Source organism: Fusarium keratoplasticum, chromosome 7 (assembly GCF_025433545.1).
Source record: "Fusarium keratoplasticum isolate Fu6.1 chromosome 7, whole genome shotgun sequence".
Classification (NCBI taxonomy): Eukaryota; Fungi; Ascomycota; class Sordariomycetes; order Hypocreales; family Nectriaceae; genus Fusarium; species Fusarium keratoplasticum.
The window spans coordinates 269,456-286,308 of record NC_070535.1 but is presented as its reverse complement, the minus strand read 5'-3'; the positions used below and the strand labels follow the sequence as shown (position 1 = coordinate 286,308).

At 50.6% G+C, this 16,853-nt stretch overlaps 5 protein-coding genes across 5 annotated transcripts; 2 read left to right on the top strand and 3 right to left on the bottom strand.

The window, feature by feature from the left end:
- Positions 1-1,255: 1,255 nt before the first annotated feature.
- On the bottom strand, positions 1,256-3,245 carry NCS57_00922200 (Zn(2)-C6 fungal-type domain-containing protein; the record flags this gene model as incomplete). Its single annotated transcript, XM_053059003.1, has 4 exons — positions 1,256-2,165; positions 2,220-2,310; positions 2,373-2,886; positions 2,940-3,245. The coding sequence occupies 4 exons, from the start codon at positions 3,243-3,245 to the stop codon at positions 1,256-1,258; spliced, it is 1,821 nt and encodes a 606-aa protein (XP_052911074.1).
- A 454-nt stretch (positions 3,246-3,699) lies between these two features.
- On the top strand, positions 3,700-4,548 carry NCS57_00922100 (uncharacterized protein; the record flags this gene model as incomplete). The annotated part of the gene is made up of 1 exon (XM_053059002.1): positions 3,700-4,548. The coding sequence occupies one exon, from the start codon at positions 3,700-3,702 to the stop codon at positions 4,546-4,548; it is 849 nt and encodes a 282-aa protein (XP_052911073.1).
- A 1,436-nt stretch (positions 4,549-5,984) lies between these two features.
- NCS57_00922000 (HET domain-containing protein) lies at positions 5,985-6,845 on the bottom strand (the record flags this gene model as incomplete). Its single annotated transcript, XM_053059001.1, has 1 exon — positions 5,985-6,845. One exon carries the CDS (start codon positions 6,843-6,845, stop codon positions 5,985-5,987), a length of 861 nt encoding a protein of 286 aa, XP_052911072.1.
- A 2,552-nt stretch (positions 6,846-9,397) lies between these two features.
- NCS57_00921900 (SMI1-KNR4 domain-containing protein) lies at positions 9,398-10,861 on the bottom strand (the record flags this gene model as incomplete). Its single annotated transcript, XM_053059000.1, has 1 exon — positions 9,398-10,861. The coding sequence occupies one exon, from the start codon at positions 10,859-10,861 to the stop codon at positions 9,398-9,400; it is 1,464 nt and encodes a 487-aa protein (XP_052911071.1).
- A 2,869-nt stretch (positions 10,862-13,730) lies between these two features.
- NCS57_00921800 (uncharacterized protein) lies at positions 13,731-15,108 on the top strand (the record flags this gene model as incomplete). Its single annotated transcript, XM_053058999.1, has 2 exons — positions 13,731-14,395; positions 14,445-15,108. 2 exons carry the CDS (start codon positions 13,731-13,733, stop codon positions 15,106-15,108), a joined length of 1,329 nt encoding a protein of 442 aa, XP_052911070.1.
- Positions 15,109-16,853: the final 1,745 nt, after the last annotated feature.

Sequence of the window (16,853 nt, the reverse complement as noted above, 5' to 3'; positions counted from 1 at the left end):
AGTAGCTGTCTCTTCAACGTTGGCCCCGGTCAACCGTTTTTCAGCTGGAAGCTGACTGCAGCCAAGAGGCGTCCACACAAGCTTCATGTGAAACCCCCACCTGCCTGGCCGCTCTCTGCATATGTGCATGGTACGTGTCTGTACTCTTGGACAATCATGTGCTGTTTATTAACCATAGATCGGCGCACGAGCGGTTTCCACATCACATTAGGGCGCAGTACAGCAAATTGTACTTTGGTGAGATGCATCGGCAGCATGATTGGACATGTAAAATCCTGCATGATGAGGGCTGCGTCGGGCCTGGGCCCGGCAAGGGCAGTCCTTAAATCTCAGTGTCGACTCGGTGACTCTACACTTGCACGTGTGACTGTCTCCGTAGATGCGTATGTAGATGTGGGTAATCACTCTGCAGATCTGCGCCAGGTCTCTGACTCTCACTCGGCAGAGACAGCGACAAGAGGAAGCCGCCAAAGAGTCGATCCTTGGCAGGCGACGGTTAGCTTGTCCCACCCGCATGGACCGAGGCATGGTGTGGCGGTAAATGGAGCCCATCTCGGCAGAAAAAAATAACCATACTTGGCGGCGGTGAATCTGACATGCAGGTAACGGAGGCCTGGATCCCAAAGTACCCTACCAGTGCTGACAACAACCAACAATGCGAAACTCGAGGACCCTGACCAACGCAAAATAAGTCTTGATGAAGAATAGTTCAGGGAAGCGCCACCAGCCCTTCTGTCTCGGTCGGGCCCGACTCTGCTCTCGGCTCCTAAATATAGCAAAAACAGAGCCAAAGTGCCGCCTTGGCTCTCTCTGTACACCCGACTCAACACACACTTCATAAAACCCAGGAGTGTCTGCCCCGCAATCGGCATCACTATCCTTGACGCCAAGCAAGGTGTTTGTACGAGTAGGGATCTTGGTCTTCTGACTCAGTTATCCCATCGAGGGCCGGGCTTCAACTATGATAAAGAACACATTAGAGTAGGGAGCTCACTATATGGCTGAAACAATAGATTCCCGACTTAATTTCCCCTCAGGTGTACTTTTGTACTACCCATCTGTCGAATTAACCTCGCTGCTAGCAGTATCGCAAGGCTACGGCAGCGCCCGCAGCCACGCCCGCCCGCTACCCACTTCAAGGCAGACAGACCATCCATCCCTCTGTATCTGCTGGGACCTTTGACGCGTCTTTTTACCCGGAAAACTCACCCTATACCACTGATAACTGAAAGCATACCAGATTTTCTCAATCACGCTATAGGTTAAACTCATTCGACAGACTTTGCCAGTCCCAGACTCCATCCAAGACCCCTAGATCAAGACTTCCCTCGGTTTCACCAAAAAAGACGTTTTGGTTCTGCCATTGACTCAAGGAGACAGTAACTCCCTCACTCGGAAGCACTTGACCCCTGGGCATTGACTCTAATTCTCCGTCATCTAATTTGTGAGCTCTCACCAAATTTCCCAGCGCCTCATTCTCACCCGGCTCTAGTTGGAGTCGTGACACCAAGGCGTTGAGTATGGCCCATGTCGATTCTCCCATCTTGGTATAGTCTCGTAGTCGGAAGGATATCGAAAGCGCGGAGCCAATCGCATTCACCATTTCACCTCTCTTCGACAATATCCTGTTCCCGTCTCTGAGGAGTAGCGAGCATAGGAACGCCGCAACATCAAACGGGCAGAACGAGACCATGAAATACTTGGCCTGTGGCGGAAAGCAGAGGTCGAAGAATTCTTGACAAACACGCATAGCCAATATGCCGATATCCGTAGCTTTCTCAACGTAGTTTTGCTGCTGGGGCTCAACTGCCAATGCCGCCTTCATGAGGGCCAGCTGGGTCATGTATCCGACACAATGCAACTGCAGCCGCTGGAACCGCAGCCAGGGAGCATCTTCATCCCATCGCTTTTCAGGGGCAAGCAGACTGAACACAGGTGGAAGGGTAGACATCCAGCTTTCGACTGTTGCAAGGCTCTCTTCCAGAGAGCGATTTCCTGGCTTGGTTCCCGATAGAACCCTTCCGAGCTGGTTCTCGAGAACCTTGGCCAGTGCTGCTGAAGGGACATCCGAGCTAACGCCAGAGAGGCTGAGAGTAGTGCTAGGATATGGCACAGAGTTATCGGAACCTATGATGCGAGGTCGGTTGAAGACAGCTGTCATAAATCTACAAAGTGAATATGACTCGATCTGGGTGTGGTCAGACAAGTGGTATTCTTACCTATCCCAAGTGTCCAGAGCGCACCACAGCCGCCTTCGTGAATCTAGCTCGTATCCCGTCATGTCGGGTGTTGACTTATCGGTATCGATGCCTAGGTGTCTTATCGTTACCACCTACTCACTGATCAACCGGGTATACCAAAATTAAACTCACCAATCTCTTGTGCCTGTCTTACTGACCGCGCCAGCATGTGCCACGATTCAAGGAAGTTCGCCTCAGCCTTTAACCAAGTTGCCCCAAGAAAGAGCTGCTGAGCATTGACGAGCCCTGCCACGCCCGGGGGGAGAAGGTCGCTCAATGAATTTGCGGCCTCGTGATAGAGCTGGCTGAGATCGGTTGCGGATTCTCCGAGCTCGGACTCTAGTCTATCTTGTCCATCTTTCGGTAGAAACTGGATTGCATTGGAGCAGACACGTAGGATCAAGCTGGTAAAAGCAATGGCCGTCATGGCGCAGAGATATGAGATATCTCGACGGCGTGACCACCAGGCTTCGTAAGAGGCCTGGAAGGATGGCTGATAGAGAATGCAGTAATGGTGGTTGACGTTATCAAAGAAGCTCTGCACGAGCATATCGGCATATGGACGTGGAGGAACGGCACGAGAGGCTTGAACTACTGGACCTGACAGCTCCAGCGATTTTGCTGTGTCGTTTGCCTGAGCCGTGCTCTTGACTCGAGTGTTAGTGGTTTCGCCCGGCCGGGACTCAGACAGGTACATACTGCAATCATGTTGAGCACTGGGTCGTCCATGTACCCGAGGGATATAACGGCAGCGGAAGCTTCTGCAGAGCCACCGACAGAAACATGCCCTTGCATGGAACTATGCGTGACTTGGTCTGCAGCAGGCTCGTTCGACCCTGGAGCTACCTTGCTCTCATATTTGCATTCATGGGCCGACTGTCGTCTCCGGCAGTAGTTGCATGGCCACCGACGGTCACATTTCTTCTTCCTCTTGCGACACTCTATGCACGCCGTGACTCTCCGGCCACGCTTGTGTCCGACATCGACTTGGGATTGGTCGCTCATGATGAGAGTGTTAGACTAAGGATAGCCGCCTCACGAAATGAGCTGCGTCCTTGCCCGACACAGGACGGCGAAAGATAAGGCGTGTCGGGAATTTTGGACAGGTTGGTAAGCAGGTGCTTACGCAGCCTTGGCGTCGGCCGAGTGAGGGCGGGAAAATGCTGGCCAGGGCGGAGTTGGTTGATTTGGGGTGTGGCTTGGCATGCATCTCTTCAGCAACTCACCAATCATCTACAAGAACCGGAGATATGAACAAGACATGCCCTGGGTGCCTTTGCAACGTTGTTAAAGCGGACTTAGGAGCGCGGCAGATACTAGATGCTAAAGTTATTGTTTAGGCCACGAATTCTATAAAGACCGTCCATCCAGCTGTTGTTTTAAGGAACAACAACCACCACATCATCCATAAAACCAACAATCACATCAATAACAACAACCACCTTCACTAATCTTTGCAATGTCGTCCAAGAATCTCGTCTGGTTCATCACCGGGGCCAATTCAGGCTTTGGCCTCCTCCTCTCGCAGCTGGCTCTCTCAAAAGGCCACACAGTCGTCGCCACAGCCCGGAGTCTTTCAAAGTTTCCTCAGTCTCTTCGCGACTCTCCAAACGCAGACCTCATCCAGGTTCAGGTGACAAGTTCTCCCACCGAGATCGAGGCTGTCATCAACTCGGCCGTATCCAAACATGGTCGCATCGATGTCCTTGTCAACAATGCCGGCTTCGGCCATATGGGTGCAGTCGAAGAAGTTACCGAAAAAGAGGTCCGCTATCAGTTTGACGTCAACTTTTTTGGACTCTTCAACTTCACAAAGGCTGTCATTCCGCACATGAGGACTCAGGGTTCGGGTGTCATCTTGCAAATCTCGAGTGGTGTTGGCATTCTCGCAGGCCAAGGCGCTCCCATCTACGCAGCCTCCAAGTTTGCCGTAGAAGGCTTGAGCGAAAGCATGTATGAGGAGCTAAAGCCCCTGGGAATCAGAGTTCACATCATCGAGCCGGGGATCTTCAGAACCGACTTTCTCAAGTCCACTTCAGAGGGGAAGAATGTTAGCACGAACCGGGAAGGATACCTCGACATTGGGAACATGCTCAAGGGTATGCACGGAAATCAGCCTGGTGATCCTCAGAAGGGAGTTGAACGTATCTATGAGGTCGTTACGGGAACAGGAATGGCTGTTGGTTTGGAGGATCAGTTGCGAGTTCCTTTGGGATCTGACTGTCACGGTATGCTTCAGGCAAAGATCCAGAAGTTGTCTGAGACTGCGGAGAAGACAAAGGCCATCTCGTTTAGCACAGACTTTTAATTTGGAGAGATACCATGTTGTATTTGCGAAGTACTATCCTCAGGTTCATAGATGATTATTGAGCTAGCTAGGTATCTACAAGCTCTAGGAACCCAAAGTAATCATTATAGTATTGATTATCCCCCTCCTCCCCCATGATGCAGAAATTATGTCCGATAAAGTAGCGTCGAATGTCGTCTAAGCTAAGTAATACATACATCTTCCCACCTGGCGCTCTTGACTGCTTCGCCATGCATAATTCCGTGCACATAACTATCTCCTATCAACTGATACGAGCCATCCTCCCGACGTCTTAGAACCAAAGGTACAGGACAGGATGAAATAACCCACACACTGTCATTCTCCTCCACTGCGAGACCGCCCATCCCCATGTGACCCTCTTCTGTCAGGAAGAAACGCCGGAGATACCCAAAGACGCTCACTAGAGACCCGAAGGAATGGCCCAATCGTTTAATCCTGCGGTTTTCTTCATCCGGTAAATCGACTACCAGCTTCCCTTCTGCGTTTCTAATAAGGCCCAGCCGGCGTAGCGTGTCTCGTAGCCGATCAAAATCGGGTAGCATGTCACCCGCAACATCTGCGTCCCGGTCGGCGAGAGCTTTGTAGTGCTTCATGCATCGAATGGTCGCTTCACAACCGTATCCGGGAAGATCAGAGTGTTCCACATAATAGAGTATTATCAGAAGGACCCAGCATCCAAAGGCACTGCCTAGTTCCGGGCTCGCTGGGTGTGCGCCGTGCGTCTCTGTGTCGAAAATGAGAGTGCGCCAAAAGGCCTCGACAGCCAGCTCGCCTGTAGGAGTGTAACGCTGGGGGCATTGCAGGAGAAGCGCAGCGAATGACTCAAATTCCCAGGTACGCATGAAAGCCTCAGTAACGGAAGCCGAAACAACTGACAACGTCCCTACTCGAACGGCTTTGACATGAAGCTCGGGACCATCGATGCGCAGGCCCAGAGATCCAAGCTCATGATACCAGGAAGCGTCGAATTCATAGTGTTTTGAGTAACAGATCAGGGGCATGGTGGCTGCATGCTGGGCTGAAGTCGAGAAGTCAGGGACCCAAGACGGCAAATCCGGCGTCAGCTCGAGATTCTCGCCATACTTGCATGTAATTAGGCTTGAAAGGGAAATGAAGGCCAGATGATTGCATTCTTCGAGAATGAAGGTTGTTGCCTTTGTGAAAACCGTCCCCGGCGTCGAGGAATCTGTGTAGTCAACCTCTATGCAAGTTGCGGGAGCCCCCTTGACGGTGGCTGCAAACTTGGCTATACCCAGTAGTGAGTACACCTTGTCTCGCTGATCAGAAGCGTGAGCCCGCCGGCATCTCATCAGGAGGTGCGCCAGCATCGGGGCCGTGCCTCTTCTCCATGAGTCGGAGCCGGTGAGAATCTCGATTTGAGGTAGCAGAAATGGGTACTCGGGTTCGTTAAGATCTCAAGACTTGCACAAGCCATTGGCCATGATCATCTCGGCCGGATAACCAATTGCGGGAAACGTCCATTCATCTCCCAGTCCCTGCTGCATCTCGGTCAAGCCGCCTGGGTAGAATCCGAGTCGGTTCATGATGCCATTTGCATCTCTGAGGTCCCCCCAAGTGATGTACCCCTTGTCGCCCATGACAATACGAACATTCCTTGCCAGTGCCACTTCCTGTATAACCCACGATCGCCTGAACCAATTTAGAAAGTAGAATTTCACCAATGGTAGCCAATTCTCCCTGGTCAAGGATGGGAGTCCAAGTTGTTTCACCTTTCTCTCGAGTAGGGGATCCAGGTCTCCCTCGATGGCCAATACATTGTCAATATACATTGCCAAGTTCCCGATCAGAGCCTTGACCATGGGTGTGTCTTCGTTACTTCTTCCAACCCAGACATTGACTTGAGTGGCCGAGAAATAGATATGAGCCATCATGGATACTTGAGCTGCTTTTTCACGTTCGTCTTCCTGGTTGATGCGGATGGCATCAATCCAGTGATACTCAGTGACGAGAGAGTTTTGAAGCTGGACAAGAGCATCGTGCAAGTTGGGATAGACCTGAAATTTCCTGCCGTTGAGTAGAATTGGGCGCATGTCGGAAGAGCTGTAACTACCGTCCCCTTCGGGTGGCCCCCAGGTATACGAGAGCGCGTGATAGCCAAGCCTGTCGGAATCTTGGAGTTGCCAGATGCTTAGCTCGAGACTCAACTCCGCTGTTCGCTGTGTCCATCCTGGCTTGAGAAATCGCACAAGCCGAATGCTATGGTTGTCCAGGTGTGAGGCATATTTGAACTTGGTCTTGCGAAGAAAGAAACTCATGGTGATGGTAGAGTTTTTCTTGGGCATGGGAAAGGGGGGTCGGCAATGCACTTGACGGGCATATGGTGTTTTCGAGAAAAGGCCCAAAATACCTGATGATGGTTTGGAACAAAATCCTCAACTCGATCCCCCTTTCAGCTGCATAAACCCTTGGGGATCTACATGCGTCTAACATGAGTTTATTGGCTGACAATCATCGACGCATTTGGGGTAGCTTCTTGGCAAATAACAGTTCACCCAACGAGACGTCAGAAGTCATCTACCGACAGCCACTATCCCTGTTCTATTACTCGGTCATCATGCTTGGTCGTTAACAGTAATCATTGAGAAGCTGCCGTGCTTGTTGCCTGAAAAGATATTGCGATTTGTCCGGGACAAACAGTGGTCACATAACATGTATGGGGGTTGTCTTCGCCGCTCATCGAAGTGGTCGCATCGTAGGGGACCTTTGTTGTATATAATGCCGGGCGTAAGGAGGGTGTCGGTCACAATAGCAAAGAACATGGTTGTCAATACCTGCGGATACTAAAACGCAATGCCGTGAATGGCCGTAGACGAAGGAGAATGAGCTCAAACCATGTCTGTTTTGATAGAGACGGATGGTCTTTCTATTCCGAGACGAATAGCATTCACGTACTGATCCATCAGCAACGCGGAAATGGTGTGTTGTTGTTGGCTTGGTGTACCCGCCGTATTCTTTTCCGCATCGCCTAATCCTTGAGCAGGCGTTTCAGGCCTGTCGCCCGACATTGAACGCAACCTAGATCTGGTTATTTAGTACTAGAAAGCTATCAGGGCAATGACGTCAGCCCTTTTCATTCTCCAGTGTCGGCAATCTGGGGGCATGCATTTCTCGAGTCAACTCACCTAGCCACTTGTCTAGAAGCAGTGCTATCTCAGTGTCAAGAACTGAGCCACCGTCTTGTGCTATCAACACCACATGATTATCAGTACAAGTACAACCAGGCCCGAAAGTCCAAGAAATACGCATTTTCAGCATGAATATTAGGTAGACCACAGTCACTTCCAAGCTTCAAGTTATTTACATCGAGAAAGAAAGAAGCCCCATCTCTCACAGCACCCACTCCGTCAAACCCGGGCATCTCCTTAGCCTCCATTAGATCCCCAGATTGAGCATTAACCTTCACACTGTCCGGAAACACATGGGCAAAGAACGGGGAATATGATACACCGCCCGAGGTTCCTGCAATCCTGTGCCGACGCGCACTCGGGGGGTGGTGTCGTACAAACTCCGTTCTCACAGATTTGGCCCTGAGAGCATTCGGCGTCAACCGAGCAGCTCTCGATGTCCTGGGGAACGCAAACATCGTTGACGCATTCACACAGGCCGAGGACACAAAGAGGGTCTGTAGAGAGGAGACAGTCGTTCGCGTCGATACAGCTGCCGGCTGGTGGGTTGTCGACTGGGGCGGAGTTGGTGGTGGTGGTAGCAGCCGATGTGGTGGTGTCGCTGGTAGCCTCAGCAGTGGAGGTGGTGGTGATTACGGGATCTGTCGTACTAGCCTCAGTGCTTGTGGTATCACTCGAGGCCCCAGTCTCGGCCGTGATAGCGCTCTCGCTTGTGGAGGTAGTCTCAATGCCGGACGAGCTAGTTGCAACGGTGGTCGAAAGCGTGCGGATAGAGGACGGGTAGCACACTCCAGCGTTGACGACGCTGACGGCTAGCAGGGCGAGAGCCCCAGTCAGAAGACGAGACGAGATCATGGTAACGAGCGGAAGGGTTTGGAAAACGAGTGACAGCAGGTTAGTGAAGAAAGAGACTGCCAGTTCAAGGGAAAAGATGAAAAGCAGACAGATGCTCCTCTTGCGGACCCTTTTCTCTCTGTCTCTTCTTTCTTTGTTGGTGTCGGCTGTATAGAACTAGTGAAAGACTATTGATTTTAGCGGCCGCAAGCCACCGGGTGGGCCATGAGCCGTAAAAATGAAAAGAGGTCGCTCCTCATCCCCAAGCTTGACCGCCGTCCACTGCGCATCTCAAATGGAGATCTCTGCGATCATTATCATTTGAGCCTTGTCTTTGTAACACTCAAGACAACCCTTGCCAGTTGATACGCGATCATATTGGTGTTGCGAGAGACGGGGACGGTGTTGGTTCGGGTCGAGTACCGTACGCAAGGGGGCCTGTTGGCTCGAAATTAGAGACATAAGCGAGCAGCCAATCTTGACTGTGCAAATCTGCGGCCTGTGGACTCTTTTCAGTATGAATCTACGGAGTACTTTTAGGCAGTTTGTTTTTCCACCTTCAGGGTAACTGTTTGTCCATCCTCGGTTGTCGCTCATCACCACTAAATACAACATGTGTATCCCCTTGTGGCATTACTAAACTTGAACCAAAAGCGATGACAGATAAGAAAAAAACTAGAAACTCGCATAGGACAATACGTCAGTGAACATAGAGTGATGTTGGAAGTGTTGGAACGGGGACAGGATGAGATCCGATGTATCAGGTGTTGATGGAGGCCATCACGCTCCAAGCGAAGGCCAACATTCCAATCTGCCTGGACTGGACACGAGCGACGGAATCGCATGTTTCATTCTCCAAACCGTCTCTTTCTGTTCGCTGAAGGGTGATCAGCCATGCAGGAATAGGCGAAACTTCCACAGTCTCTCTCCCCTTGGCCCTGCCAACTACCCATCTCCGATTTTTGAACCCTTTCTTGCAAAAACTGCGTAAATGTACCATAGGCAACGCTCTCAGTATCGTGCTGGTCCATCGCCACCCATTCGAGCTTCTCAAACGCCTCCCAGCTCCCATACTTGGAAGCGATGAGTTTGCGAGTGTGCTGCTTTACAGCATCTGGAGTTTCGGGACTCTCTAGACACTCCTTGTATGCCTCAATAGCTCTCCTGGTGTCGTGTGGTGGTACGAACTGAGCCTGAAGGACATCCTCGCTTCCGAGCTCAATTGGCCTTCCATAGGTTGGCCACTCTCTTCCACCCGGGAGGTCGAGATCCAGGTTTCCGGTTGGACTCTCATGCAACTCAATCGGAAGAATATCACCGTAAAACTCTGCCCACTCAACGTCGTCGACTCCGTGGAGAGGCGGTTCCAGGTAGTAACCATTCCACGTGCCACCAAACCCGTTGCTGATCTTGAAAAACTCTTTGTAGTCATCTGGAAGAACGATGTCGAGCCTGCGCTCGAGAGCTGATATCTGCTCATCCGTTGCAGGCGGTAGAACAAAGAGAGATTCTGGCACCTCCTCCCCCATTGCCTCGTACTCGTTTGTCCCGTTGGCTCTTGTGTTGCGGTTCAACTCGTCAAGAAGTTCCCTGATTGACTTCTTTTCCCTCGGATGCGCATGACGCCCATTCTTCAGGCGCTCAGTAAAAGTGGCGATAACTTCTTGGCCAAACGCCTCAACTTTGGTCATGTCGACCGGAATTTTTCGAGCCAGGGCACCGGTAGACAGAAGACGCCAGTTCGTGCGGTGCTCAGTGAGACGATTGATGGCCTGGTTCCCGTGCATTCTCATAGCGATATACCCAAGAGCTTTTTGGACCTTTGGATCCGCTTCGATCTCCTCAATGGAGGATGTATGCCGAGATGCCAACCGAATGGCCATGGCGAGAGCGGTAGCAAGCGCGTTGCTCCGCTCCATGGCTGCGCCTCCTGAGGAAGCATCACTGTCTTTAGCAGTCTCTAGGAGCACACCCAACTCGGCCGGGTCATCCTCTTCGGCGTCGCTCTCATTCCCAAAATCCGGGGTGATGTCGGTGGCCACACTGTCCAACGCTTCTTCCGTCCTCTCTTTCTGAGGGATTTGGTCAGGCCATTCATCTACTTCCGCAAAGGCAAACTTGAGAGACTTGATTTGCCGGAGCTGCCAGTCGGAAGAATATTGCGAGAGGAGGAGTGATATTAATGACTTTGCTGTTTTGATTTGGCCTAGGACGGCGAATTCCTTGGCCAATCCCTGGATTGACTGATACAAAGCCGGAACATCTCGGCTCGTAAGGACAGTGTCGGCGTCGAACTTCTTGAACTGGGCCATGGTCGCTGGCGGTGAATGATTTAGGTTGAGAAGGTGATGAAGAAGAAGATCGTGAACTTTTCACCCGCGATGTCCGGGTTTTCTTCACGAGACTGATGCTGAGGTGAGATGCAAGGATCGGAATCCTCTATGACGTAATGTGTAGGAATACAATGCGGTGGGGTCGCAGCGACAAGAAGCTGTGGCTGAGGCCTATCAACATGCCAATATTGTGTTGAAACTGTGTTCTATGCGAGTGTGGTGAGAGAATCAAGTTAACAAGCAGTTATCAAGCTCTACAAGCTGAACACGTATTTCATGCTCAAACTGCACCTCATCCTCTTCACGAGCATAATGACCGGCACTTAGTAGTACGCATGACATATAAACGTTAGGAATAGTATGATAGATGCCTTGCCCATACACCCTTTGCAAGCTTTCGCTTTCAGTAGCGAAGTAACTGTAGAAGCTCCGGGCTGCAGGCAGCTTTGGCAGCTTTACTTAGCCAAATAATACCGATATCAGAAGGGAAGAAGATGATTGAGAACATGGCTTCCACCTCCCCGTATCATAACCCCTGAAAGTTGGTTCTTCCCTGCTTTGCCCTTTCTTGAGAGAACCGCAGCGGAATAACGCAGTGCTTCGTCGTGGTATGATATGTACGTACCGACGGATCCAGTGATATTCAGTTTTGTTTGCCTACTTACAAAGAAATACGTCATACTTTTCATCACCCACTGGAGTAGCTCTGAGGTACTTGGTGGCAGCATTCTGTCCTCACTTGTCCCCTCGCCACCGCTGCGCCAAAACCCCTCGTTCGGAGAGATTGCATCACGACCATGATTCTTCTCAATTTTTGAGTTCCTTCACTGCTCCCAGCTTGCTCCGTTTCTTCTTCTTTTTCCCTTTCTTCTTGGTCGACTGGCGAATGCTCACCACCGTGTCTTGCTTGTCAACCGTGGTTTCCCCTCCATGGTGATCTTGAGAGCTTTTTTCTCCTTTCTTTGCTTTCTTTTTCCCCTTCTTGACTGGCTTTGGTTCACTTTGCTCATTGTTCGGAACGGGCAATTTGGCTGTCGGCACCATGCTTGGTTCACTCGACGTCAGCTATTTATCAATCAGCTTTTCTTACCGGCTTTTTTACCTTTGAGACTTGGCCGATTTGCTGGACTTTTCTCCCTTGACTGCTCGCCAATGATAGACGATCTTCTGTCCCCCAAAGGCTTTGATCCACATCGAAACCTCATCCTTGGGCCACATTTCATATTCGGTATCCCCGGCTTTTCCTCTAACAGTTGGATGAACGACGATAATCTTCTCAACAGGTTTGTTGCCCATATTGCCTTTGATGATCGGTTCCTCGAATTTCTGGTAGTATGTCCTTCCAGTGGGATGGAACCGATGTGGCGGAGGCTGTGATAGAACCGTTACAAGGTCACCTTGGGAAATGTACCAGGCAAATATGATCGAGGCTCCGTGGATGTACTTAACCCGTGCGGGATGTGATTTTGAATGATATGGACAATTTGTATTCGAAGGATCGAGGAGGGGTCCCAATGCGGTTGTCAATGTCTGCAGATTCCGCCTGTCCGCCCAGCTTTGAGCTTGTGCACGTAGTATCCCGCTCCACAGAACCTGAGAGTTTCTGATACAGGATTTTTGGAACTGCTGATAGATATCCTTAGCTTCCTGATCTGTCAACCAAGGGCGAACAGAGTCCTGAACCGCAGGCGATGGTTTGAAGTCGAGACTGCCGGCCTGAGAGTGTTGTGAGTTCGCTTTTCGATGTCGTGATTTGGCCATAAGTGAAGATCATGTTGTTTAGATGAGTTCGGCGATTTGGGTATTGCCCTTCTCCCCTCTACAGAATTTATTTGAGTAGATTTGTCACAAGTTCGTCATTGAAGTTGGAGACCAGCACATGAGGGGCCTGATTGAAGCTTGGTTTCTGTCCTGTGAAATCTCCTGACCGTGGCGATACCTTGTCCCCTCTCAACACCATTGGCCACCTATTCATACTGTGGATGCCTTCTAGAGTCGGAGATGAAGGAGCGCTACTATAGGGAGTCTTAGTGGTTGGCCGGCCGTACTGTGTGGCAAGAAGCCGCATAAGAGCCACAGCATGCTATTAGGAAATCCTTGTAACGGGTCAAGCGGGCGACAATATTACCCATCATGATCACTGGACCTATTCAAAAAAGGGGATCCCGCTATCTACAGGTATCTGATCTAATCAACTTGTTATACCTATGCAGTAGTGGACAAGAGCTACAGGTGTGCAAACTCAGCCTTGTAGCACCAATTCCATTTTGCCTGGTCAGACAGGCTTAGTCAACAGGCAGGAATTCAGACCAGATTGAAGCCAACCAAATTACTGCCATCACGAGGTGATTTGCCCGACCTCTTCACGAAGACCTAGCATAATTCCCCAAGCCAGCAAAAATGTCCTGCATCTGCGCAACAACCAACCGACCAGACCCGCCAAGGAATTTATGGAATTTGAGGCACAGCAGGGGACAGGGCTTCCATTCCATGCGGACCAAAGGTGGACGAACTTGCTGCAGAGACTGCGGCCCAGGAGCTGTGATGCTGCGTTTTCCAAGCTCTGCGCAATGCTTAACCCCTGTAAATATCCGAAATTGGCTCCACTGTATCCCGCTCTCAGCCACTCCGGTGTTTGTCTTTTCTCACTTGGCAGGCTCTCAGCTGTCGTAATGAATAGTGGCGTCGATGGCTCATGTTAGCAGAGTCAATAGTGTCTGTTAGCGTCAATGGTGGCCTGATTCGGAGAGACCCCTAAATGTATGCTTAGATGACTTCCGTGAGCCACTTCATCTCCTCTGTCTCTCTTTTTCCCAACTGTCTCTTTTTTTTCCTCACCACGAGAAACATGGCGCCGCCCAAGTCACTTAGCGCCTTCATACTGGCGTTGGGTTTCTCCTGGGGAGCCAATGCTGGCCCGTGTAAGCCCAGTGCCTCTTCAGCATTGTCGTCTCAGTCCTTCGACGAAACTACGAGCACAGCTGTGGTCGAAACTAGCTTTTCCTCAACTTCTGACACAACTGATCTTGTCTGGACAACTTCAACTACCACGGAATCAGTTGTCTCAGATACGACTACTCTTGAGTCCTGGTCCTCTTCTAGCGAAGATGGAGAACAACTCACCAGCACCGTAATAACTGAAACTGGCTCTGTTTCGACCTCTGATGAAACAAGTAACTCCTGGAGCACTACAACGGATATTACGTCCACTTCTCCTACGACCGTCAGCGAGACCTCGACTACGGAAGATGCCAGCCGTTCCACCAGTACTTTCTCCGAGTCCTCATCAGTATCTGATTCCGAATTTCCGACGACAACTACTTCTGAAGCAGCCGTGTCTTCAACGACGACTATCAGCGAAGCCCCAGCCACGACTACTGAGGCTGGAACGCGTCTCGGGTTCTTTAATGGCGGGTTTGAAGATCTAACAGTGGACGGTTTACCCTGGGTTATAGGAAGAAGTGTGGAAATCAAGAATGACCCTGAAAACGCGCATGGGGGAGAACACTATGCGTAAGTTTTCCTCCCGCTGACTCCTTCGTCACACTGACCAAAGCTCTAGTCTGGTGCGATTCCCCATTACTGGCACAGGCCGTCCCGTCTTCCCTTTGAGGCAGACTGTTACGGGCATCGACGGAACGAAAAAATACCTCCTCACTTTCTACTGGACATTTACAGACGCTGGATCGATCGAGGGTATATCCTGTGATTTCTTCACGTATTTCCAGGGGCTACTGCACGGTAACATGATACGAAGTCCCACGCAACCCGTGAACCAGTATATCAAAAGGCAGCTGGTGGCCAATTTCCCCGCCAGCACCACTGCCGCAGATATCCTGTTCCATTGGAAGTGTTGGTCGTCTCAACCGACGTGGCCCGGCGCCGAGGTGCGCATCGACGACGTCAACGTTGAGGTATATGATCCGCCGTGCACTCGACGCGAGGCACCATCTGATGGATTGACTTGTGGTGTTGGACGACTCAACAACCCTGCAGCCGAGTCACACCTGATTGACTTCTCGTCAGAGTGGATCCCCTTCGACTTTTGTGCGCAAGCCTGCGCAGGCACACAAGGATGCAAGACCTTTGTCCACTCCGGTGTGTCTATAGCTCCTTGTAAGCTATACTCGGCGACACCCCAGGAACTGGGCTTCCAAGAGTCTACCAACGGCAATCGTATAAACCAGCCAGAGTGCTATGAGTGCCGGCCATTGGAGAGTGACTAATGAGGTCACCCTCAACGTGTTCGGCCGGTTGGAGATTGGTTTCTTGCCGCAGCCTGCATTGTCGGTGTAACATAGTCCTAAGAGAAGAAGCTGGCTAGCTTCTTGCTCTGTATTCGTATATTTCACACAGCTATGGTATAAACAAACCGGGAATCCGATCAATTAATCCTCATAGCCGGTTACTAGAGTTGACATATGGCGAAGTTGAGCTTCATCATTTAGGAAAACCGATGTACTATTGACTGACCGTTGACAATGAAGATTGACATCAACTCGTTCTCGTGGGATACTTACTTTGTGCTTTTATATGAAATAAACAACCTCAGAACTTATACTCGTCCATAACCTGGGAGCCATGTAGCAGTCTGTCAGCCAGGCGTGGCGGGAAGATCCAACGGATGATACCACGAACGAAATGGTCACTCATGATCCACGAGCATCTAGCAAGGGGGGCTGTACGATAAAACAGTTTACGACGCAATTTAAAAATATCCATCTACTGCCAATTCACTCCCTGACGTAGCGCTTAGCATACTGCTCCCCTTCCGAGTTGATATTAGATATAAAGTTGTGCGTGCTCTCAACATGTGGTAACAGTTTGGCACACCGTCGTGCTCCCCCGTCGGCTTTGGAGAGCCTGAAATCTCATTTGAGATTCGAACATGACTCAATACGCGTCTATCACAAGACGGGGTGCAAGGTAAGCCTGTCAAGTACAGTAGTTCGGGCAGGTTGGTCATCGGCAGGACACCGTTCATAATTCCATGTCTTTCGTTACCTTGGTTGCTCTCATGTGTCAATGACTGTTTTCTTAGCTATTATGGCTAATGGCCTCTTGTAGAGCAATGGTGCATCTCACACTGTCTTGCTAAGCGTCGTGGAGCTGTGTGTTACCTTCATCATCGCCAGCTGAGTACTCACTGACCCGGGTGTCCGAATAGTGATGATTCTGAGAAATGACATGATGACTAGACCTGCAAAATAGAGCCGATAGAAAGATTCAGAGATCATAAAATACCGGGGCCCGAGATGGCGCAGCCCCCCTTTCCATCACAGCCTGATTTCCTAAGCGAAGTCAAGTGCTCTCGGTTGCAGAAGTCTGCTTCATTATGTGTGTCATGTTATTTCAAGATCGGGGCTGGCAAAGTGTATTGTGTCTAGAAAGGGAAAATTGTGGCCAGCTGAAGCTGAAGCGGCGTTGGCCAAGTAAAAGTAATCATGTATAACGGATGCGCATGTGACAGAGAGATGACCATGTGGTAAGCTGTGATGAGAGGAAGAAAGGAAATCTTGCTAGTATCTGAGTCTATTTCAACTGCCGTCCTTCGATTCTGTGCGAGGAAATGTAACTGGGCAGTCGGCTTTCCATTCCGAGGTCCGTCTTACCAGGTCGCTGGTCTGCGCCTAGATGCCAAGATAAACTCTACTTCCCAAGTCTCGGATGGCTTTGGCTTCATCGATCTGCCTTGCCTGGACTTCCGTGGAGAAAGTAGGTAATAACATTAGGCAAAGTGGTGATATGGCTTGCATCAATAGCTCCTCAACTAGGTCAAGCCGCTCATGTTGGTCAGTAAGATCCAGCCCATTGCTTGGCCAAGACTTTGCATGATGGCCGAGCCTTCTCTTGGATCCCAAATCTTACATTTTCCTTCGTTACAGCTCCGGCTGGGCGGAACTACTTGTTCTGTCTTCCTTGCTGCCCCACAAGCGGCGAAGTGTATTCACTCACCCACATGTTGGCCAGG